We start from the raw sequence: 18,550 nt of genomic DNA on the forward strand, positions 1-18,550 counted from the left end.
ATATCTACAGCTTCTATGCAACCGATACCATACCAGGTAAAAGTATCTGACCACTGGGTATCTACAGCTTCTATGCAACCGATACCATACCAGGTAAAAGTATCATACAACAGGGTATCTACAGCTTCTATGTAACCGATACCATACCAGGTAAAAGTATCCTACCACTGGGTATCTACCGCTTCTATGCAACCGATACCATGCTAGGTAAAAGTATCCTACCACTGGATATCTACAGCTTCTATGCAACCTATACCATACCAGGTAAAAGTATCCGACCACTGGGTATCTACAGCTTCTATGCAACCGATACGATACCAGGTAAAAGTATCCTACCACTGGGTATCTAAAGCTTCTATGCAACCGATACCATGCCAGGTAAAAGTATCCTACCACTGGGTATCTACAGCTTCTATGCAACCGATACCATGCCAGGTAAAATTATCCTACCATTGGGTATCTACAGCTTCTATGCAACCGATACGATACCAGGTAAAAGTATCCTACCACTGGGTATCTACAGCTTCTATGCAACCGATACGATACCAGGTAAAAGTATCCTACCACTGGGTATCTACAGCTTCTATGCAACCGATACCATGCCAGGTAAAATTATCCTACCATTGGGTATCTACAGCTTCTATGCAACCGATACCATACCAGGTAAAAGTATCCTACCACTGGGTATCTACAGCTTCTATGCAACCGATACCATGCCAGGTAAAAGTATCCTACCATTGGGTATCTACAGCTTCTATGCAAACCCATATATCTCCATGGTTACAGACTACAATCAAAACCCTGTGTAGTCTGATCTTGTGGTCTTACTATCTTCCATCTGTCCGCTGCATCTTGATGCGATCTATATGTCCTAGTGCTTACATAAGAAATGGAGGAAACACTTGTATTTATTTCCAAGGTTAAGAGAACCGCTATAGAATAGGATTTTACATACAAACTTACATTTTATTTGATGAAGATCATGTATAAGTCTGATTTATAATACTGTAACAAAAGCTCTTCTCTCGTACACTGATATATAACACTGTCTTTGGGCAAAATTTGATCTGTGAGCTGAAGTGACTGAACAGTGGCCAACAAGAGAAATAAACCCTCAAAATCAGAGCTGCAACAAAAGACATTCTTCATTTAGTATTTGGAAATCGTCCCATTTCATTTTTTGTAAGTCGTGGCATGCTGACCTTCATTCGGAAGTAATTCCTTAATAATGAACATAAAGCAGCAGAAACAATTTGTGCCAACTTCAAAGCAGAATCATTCATTTTTGGGAAATATGATTCCATGAACTAAACTCTGTCGTAAAACCTGGCATCTAGTCTGACCAAGGTCTTATTGTAAGACCGTTCCATCTATAAGCTAATGATCAACACAAAAAAGGGCGACAACGGCTACTTCTATCATTATCATGTTGTCACTAAATGAGAGCCCAACTGTACTGACTTACAGACTCCATCAGGCGCTGTACGGACGGAAATAGTCAATGGAAAAATACCTCTATGTATGGAGTCTGAACCGCTCTCGATGTCTTGTCAGATATTTACAGAATCTGATGGTAAAAAAACTAATGAAGCTGCGATTTATCACGGTTTTTGCTCTGTGTTTTTGTGCCTTTTTGTTTTGCGCCCAATTCATTATTCTATCTGGGCCTTTTTTACATCTATTTTCTATTTGTTCCCACCGCTTTGTGGTCGGAGTTTAGCGATTCCAGGTGTTTTCGTCTGATTCCTCAATTTACAAGTTTTTAAAACGTTGCATAATTTGGAGCAACTTCACTCCAGTTTTCCCCCGATGTGGTTTTATACATATCTTTAAAAAGTTGCATGTTTTCTGACATTTTGAGAAAGATGCAACTTTTGACTAAAAAAAAGTCGCAAAAATGGTCAGTAACAGGAAAAAAGCTCATTTTTTACTTTGCTCCAAAATCGTGAACAACTATAATGAATTTGGATTGGCGCAATAAATGTCAGCGGGTACAACAAGACAAAAAAAGAAAAATGATTGAAAAAAAAACAAAAAACAAACACAAATGATGAATCGGGGCTAAGTGATGAGCAAGTATACTCGGTACATGCTCGGGTAACAAACAGGCATCGCTCACATGTACTCAGGCTGTCTAGCAGTCGCAAATCATGCAGCTACAGAGACAGAAAATAAATCTCCGAGCACGCCAAAATACTCAGAGCATGCTCAGGAAATCTCAAGTAACAAGTATTTTGGCTCATCACTAATCGTGGCCTAAATTTCCACATGATTTAGTCCTATGCACTATAATGGAATGCTATTAAAGGGAACCTGACAGCTGACACGTGCTACTCGATCGACAGGCAGCATGTATCAGATCGTGGCTGCAGGATTTCAGCCATGTATGCTTAACTCTGAAATGTTGCTGCGTTTCAAAGAAAAACTTTGTTAATAGCTAGAATAGTCTGACAGGTCTGCCACTGGCTGACGGGTCTCTCCCTGCCTGCGTATACAGGAAGAGACCTACCTGTCCAACTAGCTTCCTGTACGGCTCGGTCTCCAGCGTCTGTGGAGCAATGTTTTTCTTTGAGTTAAATATTTATGGCTGAAATCATACAGCCAGTGTCTGATACCAGCTGCCTGTGGATCGGGCACCATGTATCTGCTGTCAGGTTCCCTTTAAAACTCCCTAGAAAACAACGCCTTTTGAACATGAGCTTTTAGGCCGGGATCACACATGCGAGAAATACGGTCGAGTCTCGCATGTTAATACCCGGCATTGCCGCCGTCACTCAGGTGTGGAGCAAGCAGCTTCATGTATTGCTATGCAGCCGCACGCTCCGCTCCTGAGTGACGGCGGCAATGCCGGGTATTAACATGCGAGACTCGACCGTATTTCTCGCATGTGTGATCCGGACCTTAAGAAGTATCTGCTGCAGAATTTCTACAGTGGAAAATCTGGTCTACGTTTCACGAGGGCACTGGGCCTCTGATCTTAGGGTACCGTCACACTATACGATTTACCTACGATCACGACCAGCGATATGACCTGGCCGTGATCGTAGGTAAATCGTAGTGTGGTCGCTGGGGAGCTGTCACACAGACAGCTCTCCAACGACCAACGATGCCGAGGTCCCCGGTAACCAGGGTAAACATCGGGTAACTAAGCGCAGGACCGCGCTTAGTAACCCGATGTTTACCCTGGTTACAAGCGTAAAACTAAAAAAAACAAACAGCACATACTTACATCTGGTGTCCGTCACGTCCCTTGCCGTCTGCTTCCCGCTCTGTGACTGCCGGCCGTAAAGTGAAAGTGAAAGCACGTCACCGCTGTGCTCTGCTTTCACTTTACGGCCGGCAGTCACAGTGCGGGAAGCAGACGGCAAGGGACCTGACGGACACCAGAATGTAAGTATGTGCTGTTTTTTTTTTTTTAGTTTTACGCTTGTAACCAGGGTAAACATCGGGTTACTAAGTGCGGCCCTGCGCTTAGTTACCCGATGTTTACCCTGGTTACAAGCGAACGCATTGCTGGATCGCATCGCTAGATCGGTGTCACACACACCGATCTAGCGATGACAGCGGGAGATCCAGCGATGAAAGAAAGTTCCATACGATCTGCTACGACGTACGATTCTCAGCAGGATCCCTGATCGCTGCTGCGTGTCAGACACAGCGATATCGTAACGATATCGCTGGAACGTCACGAATCGTACCGTCGTAGCGATCGAAATGGCATAGTGTGACGGTACCCTTACTTGAATATTGTGACTATAAAACTTTCACACCACTAATTTAATCCAATTAAGGATTCAGTCTCTGAGCTCGGTTTGTTTATTTAAAATGTTCATTTATCATACCATGCCACAGTTCGTTGTCTCCGCAGCCTGTGGATGACATTTTTTTAAGCCAGCATCCACCATTCTATACTACACCGCAGCATACATGCCTCTTATGCAAATACCCATATACAGCTACGTGCATGAGAAACTAAAATAGCCAAAACTTCACTAAACCACAGTAGTTTGCCACAATTTTGAAAAAATCTCACCAAAAAATGTTTTATGACTTCTAATGTTTAAATATGCCATTGTGATTAAGTATTAAAGGGATTTTGACAAAAGTCTGTAGTCATGTGTGTGACTGCAAACACGATGACATCCATGCGCAGAGCGTGCTACTAGCGATATGCATCATTCTATATAACATGTCTATCTGCTCCCTAGCCCATAATCACTAGTGATCCACAAAAAGAGAACTGAACTAAGGATGACTGGAGACAGGGCTTGCTCCAGGTTTTCGTGGGTCCCGGGCGAAAAAGTCTCAGTGGGCCCCTTTAACACATACCACAATTCATAATGCACAGTTACAGCAGAGAAATATAGGTATAGTACATTGCCAAAGATCTCACTTCTTACATTACATGAGTGACATGTACTGTAAATTCTTCAATAGGTCAGAAACCGGAAAGTATAGTCCTCCATACAGTATTATGGGTATCACATAATGCTCCATGCAGAATAATGTGCCCCATGTATTGCTCCATACAGTATTATTGGCACCACTTAGAGCTCCGTACAGAATAAAGTGCCCCATATATTGCTCCATACAGTATTACGGGCACCACATAATGCTCCATGCATAATAATGAACCCCACATATTGCTCCATACATAATAACGAGCAACATATATTGCTCCATACAGAATAATGGACCCCATGCAATGCTCCATATAGTATAATGAACCACATATAATGCTCCATGCAGTACAATGAGCCACATATATTGCTCCGTACAGTATTATGGGCACCATATATTGCTCCATTCAGAATAATAGGCCCCATATAATGCTCCACACAGAATAATGAGCCCCATATATTTATCCATCCAGAATAATAGACCTCATATAGTGCTCCATACAGTATAATGAGCCACATATATTGCTCCATACAGAATAATGAGCCCCATATATTGATCCATACAGTATATAATAGGCCCCATATATTGCTCCATACATAATGGGTCCCATATAATGTTCCATACAGTATATGATGGGCTCCATATAATGCTCCAGTGTATGATGGGCCCCATATATTGCTCCATATATAGCTGGCCCCATATAATGCTCCATACAGTATTGGATGGGCCCCATAGAGTATAATGAGCCCCATATATTGCTCCATACAGTATAATGAGCCCCAAATAATGGTCCATACAGTATAATAAGTCTCACATAATTCTTCATACAGTATATGATGAGCCCCATATAATGCTCCATATATAATAGTTCCCATATAATGCTTCATATATAGTTGGCCCCATATATGATGCTCCAGAGTATGATGGGTCCACATATGATACTCCAGTGTATAATTGGCTCCATATATGATGCTCCGGTGTATAGTGAGCCCCATACATGATGGGCCCCATATATAATGCTCCAAAATACTCACCTCTCATCGCTGGCTGCTGCTCTGCTCCGGACTCCTCAGCGTCGTCGTCTTCCAGCTCTCTGAACTGTGACTCCTCAGGCAGAGGAAGCACAGACGTGACATCATCACGTCCTCTGGCCTGAACATCACAGTCATCAAACGCCGCAGTGGTGGAGCTGGGAGAGGAAAGTATCACAAGTGCTGGGATCCTGATCAAGCAGAGGGGCCCACTCGCGCGTGTCTGCACTAGCACAGACACCGGGCCCCCATAGTGTGCAAGTGTCCCAGACGGCAAGTGGGCCCCCCCGCCTGCTCAGGGCCCTGACACTTGCCCGGGTACTGACGCCGGCCCTGGCTGGAGATAATGGACTCTAGAAAGTGATGGGCAGTTTATGCTAAAGATATACACATTATATGACAAATGTTTATACAATGACATCAAACTCCACATAAGACTTTAAGATGACTATACTGTTATGAAATCCTTACCTGTGACCACTCTGAAGCCTCCCAGATGGACAGGCAGTCTTGACCTTCACATGGCTGTCTGGTTGCAGGTTTGGGTCCCATGCAGTAAATATCCCGGGTGTTGACATATGTGCCATTTTGCAGCTGGAAGACACAGGACACCTCCCTCTGCTGGAAGCCTTTTTCACAGGTGGCTGAGCACTGACCCCATGGACCTGTCTCCCATCTGAGGAATTAAAGTACTATATTTTATTCAAATGACATGGATACCTCAGCTGATAATGATGGTTTGGCCAGAGCTATATAAATAAAATGTACTTGTCATTTCAAGTAACTTTCAGAAAATACCTGTCATTGCAAAATAGGCTGCCGTTGTGTACATGAGGAGTAACAACATTCCTGGACATTATACAACTTGTATCCTGCAATTATTTTTACCAGTTATCCCTTCAGCAGGCTAGACGGTGAATGCTAACTTATGATGGGTTCCCATACACAGTACACATAGATATGAGGTAGTTCTTCTCTTCTGTCTGTAAGTAACCTCAATAACATCATGCAGCAATGCTGAGCAGTGCAGATGTGAATCCAGCACAGTAGTAAACTAAAACACATACTAAAAAAGCAACAGCTCTGACCTGTGTTTGTGTCGAAACTCAGCTCCTCTCCATCAATTGTCAATGAGCACATAGAATCTGATTTTTCAGTGAGTTGACAATCCAAACTGTTTTGAGCAGGATGGATTTTAGCAAGTTTTTTAAGTGATTGATGAGTTCAAGGGGGAGGAGAAGTGGTACATAAGTGGAGAAAAATCATATTTGTCCAATAAGATACTGTATATTTCAGTTTCTTATATTCACTTATAATTATTTGCTTTTACATACAGCTGATGTAAACCAATATCACAATACAAATGGAAAACAAAACTAACCTAAGCTTAGACCTGATGAAGCATTCAAAATCCATGACCGAACAGCTGTATAATCCGGTGACATTAAACTCAGCATTTTAGCCCAGTGCATGGTATTCACTGTTTTTCCAAGAGGAAGGCGCTTCAGAAAATGCCAGCAGTTTATTTTTCTGATGCATCTTTTTTTTTTTTTTTTTTACGTGGTTTCCCCGAGAACTTTTTTCAGCATTTTGGCCGTCAAAGATCTTTGGAGCTGTCTCATTGCCTTGTATCGTAAAGTAAAAAGTGTCTACAGAATGGAGAACGCTTTGAGAACAGTCTATTCACTTTTAACCTCTTGACGTCTTTGGAAACGTGAAGCAGTTAAAAGGCATCCAAAAGACTATTGCATAGGAATGCATATGTTTATTCTTTTGAGCTTTTTCTGGTGGATTTCGGAGAGGACCAGCCTAAAAAAGATGTGTTCACATATCCATAGATTGACAGCGTTCACAAGTACAAGTGTGTTTATTCTCTACCTGCTGGCCTAACTGACAGCTGCAGCTTGTACTGAGCTGTGGTAGAGTTCAGCAGGAGGAGGAGGGACACTGAGCTGCTGTCCGACAGGATAGGTGGGTCGAGAATGATTCTAGGCGTTCAAAAATGATTATACATCTATTCTAACCTGCAATACATCTATTCTAACCTGCAAACCTAAGAGATCGGTTTATTAACATATGCAGTTTGTATTGTGATACCTGGTAACATCCAATTCAATATATCAGTGCCGTCCATAGCATGTCCAGGGAGGAAATATATGTGTCTCAGGGTTGCCTGCACTGATGTGCGGGAACCACCACAGTGTGTAAGCAGGCAACTGTCTGTGATCTGTTTTTCTCTCTTTTCATAAAAGTAAGAACATTTTTCTGAAACTCCAAATCTCCTCTATAAACATAATAAGGATCTGCCTGTCTGCAGCCAACACTAGGGGTGGTGATATTGTCTGTGCTTGAAACAGGATACCCCCATCAGTAAAAGTGAGGTGTCTCCACAGTGCCCAACGTAGGAGAACTTCCTTTTCATATCTGCTTTTCAGAAAAGGACATGGGCTCTGCCCACCTGTATCTGGTGACCAGCACATTTTTCCAAATGTCACATAACTCTTTCCATGTTGGAAGGATCTAGGTTTGCTATGATGTAGACGTTTGCACATATGTTGTTTCATCACGGAGTGCAGTGTGATTATACAATGACTGGCCTCATCGACCCAATAATTCGTAACATTGACGACCCCAATACAGGACAATGAAACCAGGCCCGTCTCTGCGCGTGAACAGCCCCCTGCCCCAAGAGTGCTGTGAAAGTCGGCCACTTACCCTGTGGCAATTCTGAACTCTGCCATATAACATTTTATGGAGTAGAAGATTGAGAATAAAACAGCTTATTTTACAAGGCCAACATATTTTGGAAAGCTGCCCCCAAAGAGAACACAGGAAGATGGGTGGAACGTATAATAAAGCGGGAATATATGTTAGGGCTAATGTACTGCATTACATCATAATTCAATGGCAGATGTGTCTGGTTAGTGTAAGGTAATGTGACAATATGACAACTGGGAGTGCAGTCCTATTATAGGGGACGGCATGGTATACAATGTTTTGTCCCTTTTCATCCAAATATTTTTATTCAGAGATGTCCAAGGTATAAATAAACCCCCCTAACATTCTCTGGATTGCTAGAGGGCCCCTTATAACAAGCTGTATCTGACTATTTGGGAACTCCATAACTAACACTTTCCTAATGTGAATCTCGGAGTCTTCCTATAATATGCAGGGCTGTAAAGACTCACAATGAGCGACTCCAGCCTATGGGTATGTTTCCACAGGCGTATTGCTTTAGTTTTTGCTGCGGATTGGACGCTGCGTACAGCCGCAGCGTTCAATCTGCAGCGTCCTGATGTTACAGCATAGTGGAGGGGATTTTATGAAATCCCGTCTCCACTATGTGTGCAGGGGCGCCTCCGGGAGCCCTGTGTAACCGGACATGCGGCGCGTCTTTCCAGACCGCAGCATGTCTATTTATCTTGCGGAAACACTCTGTGTCCATAAGATAAATAACCAGTCTATGTATACGATGCGGTGACTCTGCATGTGTTCAATGAACACATCTGAAATCACCGTGCGTACTTCAGGGGGCGGTGCTTTGGGCGGAGCAGGGTATTTGCTGCGTCCAAAGCGTTGGGTTTCCTGAAAGTGGAAACATACCCTTAGGCCGGGATCACACATGCGAGTAATACGTCCGAGTCTCGCATGGTAATACCCGGCATTCCCGCCGTCACTCAGGAGCGGAGCGTGCGGCTGCATGTATTGCTATGCGGCCGACGCTCCGCTCCTGAGTGATGGCGGCAATGCCGGGTATTACCATGCGAGACTCGGACGTATTTCTTGCATGTGTGAACCCAGCCTTATAGTCCAGTTTTCTCTGCAGTAACGTCACCGTGTGAGCAGCTACATATACCTACATTTCTGTAACAGAAAAGTAAGTTTATGAGGGTAAGGCCAAATGATGCAACTGCACGCAGCTGTAATGCAACTGTGATGTGACTGAAGGTGGTCAGCATTGTTGTTTTCCATCCAATCATTAAACAATCCCTTGATCTTGCGTGGGAACAGTTTTATCACTTTCAAAACTGCTCAGCAGATTGCCACATGGTTTTCGCAGGTAAATGGTTGCTTGTTAGATAAAGCCGTTGCAGTGTTTGGCTGTGTTGCAGTTGCACCATGGCCGCTTTGCATGCCCTCATTCTAAGGCGACATTCACATGACTTTACTTTCAGTCCTTAAAAAACTGACAGCACTAGAACCATAATTGCCATTCAGATAACTTTCTTTTTTCCACAGACCAAATGTTTACGTGAAAAAAAGTGTACCAGTCTTTTCTGTATTTCATACAAAAGTCGCCTACTTCTACGGGAACGCACAAAAAAAATGAATCTCATTTGGATCTATCATATAGCAACAGAATTCTACTGATACATGGCCAACATCATAGGAAATGGTCATTGGTTTTGTAATGTACAGATGAAAATTGGACAATCTTTTATACACTCGTGGAACGAGTGGTTTTCTAACAATTGACTTCCACTTCCATGGCATATTTGTCTAAAAAACATGGGGTACCCAGCTCACAACAGCTTTCCAATATCCAATAGAAAGTAACCAAATATTAAAGTAGACCTCATGCACATAGCGTATGCCACATATCCAGAATTTGGTGGCTATCGCCCTCTGTTCCTTTAGGGGTTTCTGATTATATTAATAATTTTTTTCTCTGTGAAGAAAAAAAAATTAGCATGCTTCAATGTATGACTTATTATAACAGTGCACTCCGCTGGAAGCCCTAGAAGGGCAAATACCTGTGGTGCTCTACTTGTGGAATGGATGTGCGGCACTATTACTGCAGTCCAATGTGACAGAACTGCTGACAGAGGCTACAAGCAGAGGCAGGGCTACAAGCAGAGGCAGGGTAAACATAGTCTCTATTGTAAAAAGAACATTCCTATATATGCTTTATGGATGTTATAGACAGAAACAGAAAATTCCTTCCTGTGAGTGAGCACCAGAAGCCAGTGTCATATACTGTTTGATATAAATGTTACAAGAAGCGCAGGCGTCACAACGATACACTGTTATATGTACAGGCTTCCAATATTCATATTTTGCACAGAGTTGTATGTCATCTGCAGATGTTCCTGGCACAAGAAAGCTTGGTGATACATATATTGCTGCATGGCCGATGTGCAGGGAAAGGGGCTCTGCTTCATTAGAGTCGGGTGACATTATAAGGCCTCATTCAGACGTCCATAAATTTTTACATTGATAAAAAAAAAAAAACATTGCGAATGTCATCAGTGTTTGGTCAGTGTCAGTTTTCACCATCAGCGATTCATCAGAGATTTTCACGGACAGAAAAAGAAATTACAAACTTCTCATATACAATTTTAATCGCGGACTGCTCACTGAGGTCATCTGGGATTTTCACCACGACCCTTCTATGGGTAGTTTTCATCCGAGACTCCAATCAAAAACAATATGGACAAAAAAAATAGTAACAAACTTTAATGAAAATCACGAGTGTTTCATGGACATCTGCATGAGGCCTAAGGTATTAGTCATTGCGTCAGATCCTTCAGCGATCAGATCAAATTTCTTGCTTTTCAGACAAAAAGAATCCATATTCCGCATAAAATACAGCGTGGTTGAAGGCAAATGTGGAGAAATATGGCCGCTTTCTGTCCTGTTCACAGGATGTGTGTGGCAGTCCAGCTCATCCCTATTCACTTCGGTGGCACACTTACAAACTCACATTTCTCGGGAGTTTCTTAATATAATCCCTGCCCAAAGTGTATGTTTGGAGGTCAGCCAGGGGCAATCCTGGGAACTCAGACATCCCACAAGGTATTAGCAACCATTCATTGGGGGTGAGCTGCAGCATGAGACACAATTCATGGGCAGATGTGGTGCTGTATCTGGAAGAAAGCAGCCATGTTTTTCTAATCTTGGACCACCATGATTTGTGTGACCTTCTCTTATATAACAGAATAATAATTTAGAAGTCAGAATGTTCTAACTTAACTCATAAAAGAAAAGTTACAGCAAGCACCAAAGTGTGCCAAAAAAGCTTTTTATGAACCTTGTAAGATTGCAATTAGTCACCTGACCAGCAGAGGGAGCAGCTAGACATAACATATAAAACAGAGACTGAATCAGACACAGTGGAGGGGTTAAGCTCCTGCATCTACCCAGACAGAAAACAATCAGGTGAATGTGGGTTTGGGTAGCAGGTCCCACCACACCCAGTCCCTGCGGAGTAGCAGGGAACGTTTTAGGATAATACAGCTGCACCAGTCCAACCTTGCAGTCCAACACTAACATTCCAGTGTGATTGCTGCGAGAGGCTCTCTGCACATTTTCCAACCTGGTAGTCTGACTGTCTGAGCTGCCAGCACTAACAAGGAGAAATCCCGACTCTGCTGATTAAACCAGATCAGCCGCAATTCTGAAAGCTCCTATCTGGACTAGCCAGTTCAATGCTGCAATTGGGCCCCACATGAAAGCTCCAACACCGTTACAAATTATATTCGGTGGTTACACGGTCGCCGCGCAGCTTCGGGCACCTGTGTTTTAATCCAACCAAGGGCAACATGGAGGAGTTTGTATGTTCTCCCTGGGTTACTCTGCCTTCTTGTAATGCTCCTAAGGCATTAAGATAAGGAATTTAGATTGAGAGCCCCAATGGGGACAGAGACTGATCATAGAATCATAGAATGATAGAGTTGGAAGGGACCTCCTGGGTCATCTGGTCCAACCCCCTGCTCATGATAATGTCTGGAAAGTGCTGCAGAATATTTGGGGGCTACACAAGCAAGCATAATTAATAAATATCCCAAAAAATCATAACTTCTATTTTTCTACAGAAAATTACTAATTAAAGTAGGTTTACAGAAATCATACTGAAAACAGCTATAGATGGTTAACAATGAAGAGTCTGCAGTGTTTGCGCGTGTGCTACAGCCACTATAACCAGCAGATTGGTCGTCATCATTACAGTTCCACAAAACCCATTTGACATGAACCATTCAGAATATATGGTTGGGGGGAGAAGTGTTCCTGCTTTCCTGTCCATAGCGTACATTTGGCGACTAGTCTTCTCCACTAGGTGGAGCTACCTGCCTAGGGACTTTAACAACTAGTATTGACCTCACTGGCAGCAGCAATAACCTGTATGTAGTGATCTCCCCCTAATGGTAGATATAAGGAACTGCTACGATTTTGTCAGACTAGCAAAGTAGACAGTTCTGTGCTGTGCCCTTTTGCCCTGTTTGTGTTAGGGTATGCGCACATGTTGCAGATTTGCCTGTGGAATTTTCTGTGCAGATTCCTCCCTCTCTTGCTAGAAAACGCAGGTGCGGAATTGCTTCGTTTTTCCATGGGGTTTTTTCATGCAAATTTGTCTGCGTTGTTGTAACCTAACTAAAGCTAACATACTTAAAAAAAAAAAGAAATTCTTGTCCAACCTCTTCATTTACATACTCCATTGAAGAATACTGTTTACTTAGATAGATAGATAATAGATGGAAGATAGATAATAGATAGACAGATAGATAATAGACATAGATACATAGATAATAGATACGATAGATAACAGATAAATACCAAGCCCAATGTTTACTTAACTCTTCATGTACCATTTTATTATGTTTATTACTAAAGACACACACACACACACACACACTTAGGCCAGAGTCACACTTGCGAGAAACTCGCACGAGTCTCGCACCTCAGTACCCGGAACTGCAGCGGCATTCGGGACAGGAGCGTTCAGCTGCACAGAAATACATGCAGCCACACACTCCGGTCCGAGTGCAGGCAGCAGTGCCGGGTAATGAGGTGCAAGACTCGTACGAGTTTCTCGCAAGTGTGACCCGGGCCTTAAACGCCGTGTCTTAATTTTAAAAAATGAAAAAAAAATTGCGTGCAGAGTGATTGTAGAGTGCCTGCGGGGCATTGGGGAAGATATGAAGGACTTCCATGTAGCAGCACTATTACTTAGTGGTCTCCCAGAAAGCTATGACACGCTTGTAACTGCACTAGATGCAAGCCCAGATAATGAGCTGACATTGGAATACGTCAGAGGAAAGCTTGTAGATGAATATGAGAAAGGTAGAAAATGTGAGCAGCAAGATGTGTAACAAGGAAACTGCTTTACAAACACATGATGTGTCCACCAGCAGAAACCACCCTAAAGAGACACGTGAATGTTTTGTATGCAACAAGCCAGGTCATTTAAAAGCTGAATGCAGAGTCTGGAAAGCTAAAATGAGTCAGTTGAAAAAGCAAAACAGCCAACAGAGAGTTAAGAGTGCTGTGTCTGGAAACAATGATTCGGCAAATACTGAAGCTGCATACACATCAGTCAATGCATTTAAATCAAAGCATGCGTGGTGTATAGATTCTGGTGCATCCAGTCACATGACCAATGACAGAGACTTCTTTACTAAGCTTAACCAAAATAAGTCAGAGAAAGTGATAATGGCAAACGGTCAGTGCATGAACTCAGAAGGCATAGGAGACGGTTATATTGATTGTAACATCTCTGCAACACAAAGTAAAAGGATCCATGTAAAAGATGTACTATATGTGCCTAGTCTTGAAAGTAATCTATTATCTGTGAAAAAGCTCACAAAACAAGGTAATGAAGTTACATTTAAGGAAGATAGCTGCATCATCTCAAAGGAGGACATTAGCAAAAGGAAAAATCAGAGATGAACTGTATCAGTTGAAATGTAAAGAGTGTGTATGCACAGCTAAGCAAGAACTGCACAAGAACTGTATTCATGTATGGCACAGGCGGCTTGCGCATAGAGACCCAGAAGCAATAAGAAAGTTATTTCAAGAACAATTAGCTGATAATATTACAATTGATTTATGTAATCAGACAATGAGGTGTTCCAGCTGTATCAAAGGGAAAATGTCCAGAAAGGCCTTTCCTAAGAAAAGTACTACAAGAACAGAACAACCACTAGATTTAGTACACACGGATATCTGTGGTCCAATGCGTACTCAGACCCCTGGAAAGAAGAGATATTTTCTTACATTTATTGATGACAATTCAAGATATACAGTTGTCTATTTACTTCACAGCAAAAATGAAGTTCCAGAGAAACTTGGAATATATCTAGCTGAAGTACACAACAAGTTTGGAAGAATGCCAAAAACTTTACGTGCAGATAATGGAACTGAGTATACAAGTAATGAAAGAGCATTTTAAAGAAAAATGGAATCATATTTCAAACTACTGTACCATACAACCCTGAGCAAAATGGTGTAGCAGAAAGAAGGAACCGGACACTCTGTGAAAGCGCAAGGAGTATGTTATTTGATGCAAATTTGCCTACAGTATATTGGGGCGAAGCTATTATGACGGCTTGTTATCTTCAAAACAGACTACCAAGTAAAGCGACAGAGAAAACTCCATTTGAGTAATGGAATGGTACAAAACCAAAACTACAACACATAAGGATTTTCGGAAGTAAAGCATTTGCACATGTTCCCAAAGAAAAACAAACTAAGTGGGAATCTCATGCCAAGGAAGGCATCCTGGTAGGCTACAGTGAAACCCAGAAAGGTTATAGAATTTTACACCCAGAGACAAACAAGGTCACAATAAGTAAAGTTGTAGTGTTTGATGAAAACTTCGTGTCACCCAAGTTTTATGACATTATGCCAGTAGTCCAGATGAAGCAACAACAACAATCACAATTACAAGACAACGAAGAAAAGAATGTTGAAGTCTGGCTGGACTCTTCAACCACTGAAGGAACAACAAAAGGCCTAAGTGAACCTGAAATTAGATGGTCGTCAAGATCAAACAAAGGAATACCAGCTAAACGTTTATCCTACATTGTGAAGACACTGCCTGAGTCAGAACCACAGTCATGGGATGAAATGCAGAAACTACCCGCCCATGAAAGAACAAAGTGGATCAATGCCGCGAATGAAGAAATGAACTCGCTTCATCAACTTCAAACTTGGAAACTCACTGAGTTGCCACAGGATAAAAAGGCAATTAAGTGCAAATGGGTATTTAAAACCAAATATGATTCTGAAGGTAAAGTCCACAGATTTAAAGCGAGGTTGGTCGCAAAAGGATATTCTCAAAAATATGGCGAAGACTATGATGCTACTTTTTCCCCAGTCGCTAAGCAGACAACATTTAGAGCATTGTTGGCGGTAGCTGCAGTACAAAGCATGTTTGTCAGACATTTGGATATCAAAACTGCATTTTTAAATGGTGACATTGAGGAGGACCTAAGGCCCCTTCACATTAAGCGACGCTGCAGCGATACCGACAACGATCCGGATCGCTGCAGCGTCGCTGTTTGGTCGCTGGAAAGCTGTCACACAGACCGCTCTCCAGCGACCAACGATGCCGGTAACCAGGGTAAACATCGGGTAACTAAGCGCAGGGCCGCGCTTAGTAACCCGATGTTTACCCTGGTTACCATCCTAAAAGTAAAAAAAACAAACAGTACATACTTACCTAACGCTGTCTGTCCTCCAGCGCTGTGCTCTGCACTCCTCCTGTACTGTCTGTGTGAGCACAGCGGCCGGAAAGCAGAGCGGTGACGTCACCGCTCTGCTTTCCGGCTGACCGACGCTCACAGCCAGTACAGGAGGAGTGCAGAGCACAGCGCCGGGGACAGACAGCGGTAGGTAAGTATGTACTGTTTGTTTTTTTTACTTTTAGGATGGTAACCAGGGTAAACATCGGGTTACTAAGCGCGGCCCTGCGCTTAGTTACCCGATGTTTACCCTGGTTACCAGTGAAGACATCGCTGGATCGGTGTCACACACGCCGATCCAGCGATGTCCACGGGAGATCCAGCGACGAAATAAAGTTCTGGACTTTCTTCAGCGACCAACGATCTCCCAGCAGGGGCCTGATCGTTGGTCGCTGTCACACATAACGATTTTATTAACGATATCGTTGCTACGTCACAAAAAGCAACGATATCGTTAACAATATCGTTATGTGTGAAGGTACCTTTATACAAGACTCAACCTGAAGGTTATGTAAAGGAAGGTGAACAGAATCTTGTTTGCAAACTACAAAAATCTCTTTATGGTCTTAAGCAATCGGCGAGAGCATGGAACACTAACATGAACAAAGTCTTGTTAGAAGAAGGATTTAAAAGAGGTCAAGCGGATCCATGCCTGTACACGAGATATACAGATGGAAAATGGATGTATATTCTCTTATATGTGGACGATGTAATTGTAGTTCATCAAGAAGAAGCTGAAATTGGGAAAATTACTAAAATTTTGAACCAGCATTTTGAAACAAACGACCTAGGAAATGTGACATATCTAGGAATCCACATCCAGAGAGAGGAAGATGGAAGTTTTCTTTTAAATCAAAGTGCAAAGATTAATTCAATTTTGGATCAGTTCGGAATGACGGAGGCCAAAGGTGTATCAACGCCAATGGAATCATCCTACCTGAAACTGGAAGATGGCCTGTTGCCTAACAATGAGAAATATCGACAGGCAGTGGGGGCACTTCTATATATATCAACTATGACTCGACCGGATATTACAACAGCAGTTGGAATATTGTGCAGATATGTGGAGAAACCGCGCCAAAAGGACTGGAATGCTGTTAAAAGAGTTCTCCAATATTTAAAAGGGACACAAGGTGTAAATTTAAAAATATCTGCAGCAGGAAATCTAAAACTCACCGGCTATGTTGACTCAGATTGGGCTGGTGATTCGCAAGATCGTAAATCCACAAGCGGATACGTATTTAAACTTGGAGAAAGTTCAATCTCCTGGTCTAGTAGAAAACAAATGTGGCACCCCTAGGGGTATTTGCCACAAAAATAGTTACTGACACTGAATACAAATACTAAAATAGCAAGACTGCACTACCACCTCCGGCCAGAAGGGGGAGCTCCAGAGACTCCCCTTGATCCATTCTGGTCTGAGTAAAGAACTGGCAGTTGGGCTAAGGAGTTGAAAGTGAGAGGTCATACAGCTGAATTTCTAACAGCCCTATGACGGTTTCCAGGCCCAAATCACCGGCCTGAGGAGAAGAGGGACAGAGAAAAAGGACATTGTGAGAACCGGGTAGCATTAATCACTACCCAGAACAGGCGCAAAGACGGATACCGGATCCGCGGCTGTATTTATTATATATAATACAGCAACCGGAAAAACGTGAGGTGATATCAGCTTCACTGGGGCCGGACAAGGCAACAGACACAGAGTTCAGCGGTACTCCCGGAGGGGGTAAGCCGATAAAAGGACTCGGGTTGCCCGTCGAACCAGGGTCCGGAGGGGACAGATTGGGCCGGCAGCCAGTTCACATACAGCAGCAGGGCCACACAGAAACTGCGTACAATAAGAGTTCCCATACAGACTCCGGTGACAGGACTGGATTGTAAATCCCTTTATGTTGAAGTAAACTGGTTAAACGTTTCAGTGCCTCAGTCTTTCATTTGGACAATAGCCATCTATCCAGGATCAGGATCATCACCGCTGGGAGAACCTGCTGCTGATCAAGTAAGTGCCTGTTCCCTCATGATACCCCTTACACTGTGCATTGCCTGAGGCCACAGCACCGGGTCAAGCCACCCGTGACATCCCCCTCAAGAGACAGACCCCATTGGTCCGGTGCTGGGTACCCCGGTCTCCTGGGCGTCACACTTGGCGTCACGAACAGGATCGAGCCAGCCCGTATACCGGGTATTGTGTGCCGTGATTGGAGCCCAAAACTGTGAAAACTTGGATGAAAAATCTTGAAAATTGACTTTATTAAAGAAAATTCCGTTCCCTGTTGAAAACTATTGAAAGTGACTTTTCCCCATTGGTTATAATGGAGTAAAGATGGCCGCCATCCCCTGAGGTAATCACCTCGTAACCGTTAGGCACGAGACTGTTAATAGGGCTACGCCATTACTTGAGCCCCAGTCTGACTGAAAAACTTCAGAATCCGCCATTACGGAGCGTTCGGCGGGCGGGAGAAGCAGGGGGCGTGTCATTGTGGGCGGCATTAAGCTGAGTGCTCTGACGTCAGAGCAAAGGGAAAACCAATCCTGCTGCACAGCGGAACGAATCTACACTATCCCGACGGAAGCGGAGGACCGGAAGGGTCCGGATTAACTAAGGGGGCACAGTATGTCGCAGCACGGAGACGTCGCAGCACCTGGCGACGCTAA

General features: G+C 43.2%; 1 protein-coding gene across 2 annotated transcripts in view; it reads right to left on the reverse strand.

Annotated features, from left to right (window-relative positions):
- The window catches only part of ADAMTS17 (ADAM metallopeptidase with thrombospondin type 1 motif 17), a 434,783-nt gene that overhangs the window by 22,350 nt on the left and 393,883 nt on the right, over nucleotides 1–18,550 (reverse strand). For both annotated transcript variants that reach the window (XM_069766309.1, XM_069766308.1), the window contains one exon: nucleotides 5,904–6,108. In XM_069766309.1, coding sequence (XP_069622410.1) covers nucleotides 5,904–6,108 — 205 coding nt within the window. The remainder of the gene's footprint in view (nucleotides 1–5,903; nucleotides 6,109–18,550) is intronic.

Source organism: Ranitomeya imitator, chromosome 4 (genome assembly GCF_032444005.1).
Source record: "Ranitomeya imitator isolate aRanImi1 chromosome 4, aRanImi1.pri, whole genome shotgun sequence".
Taxonomy (NCBI): Eukaryota; Metazoa; Chordata; class Amphibia; order Anura; family Dendrobatidae; genus Ranitomeya; species Ranitomeya imitator.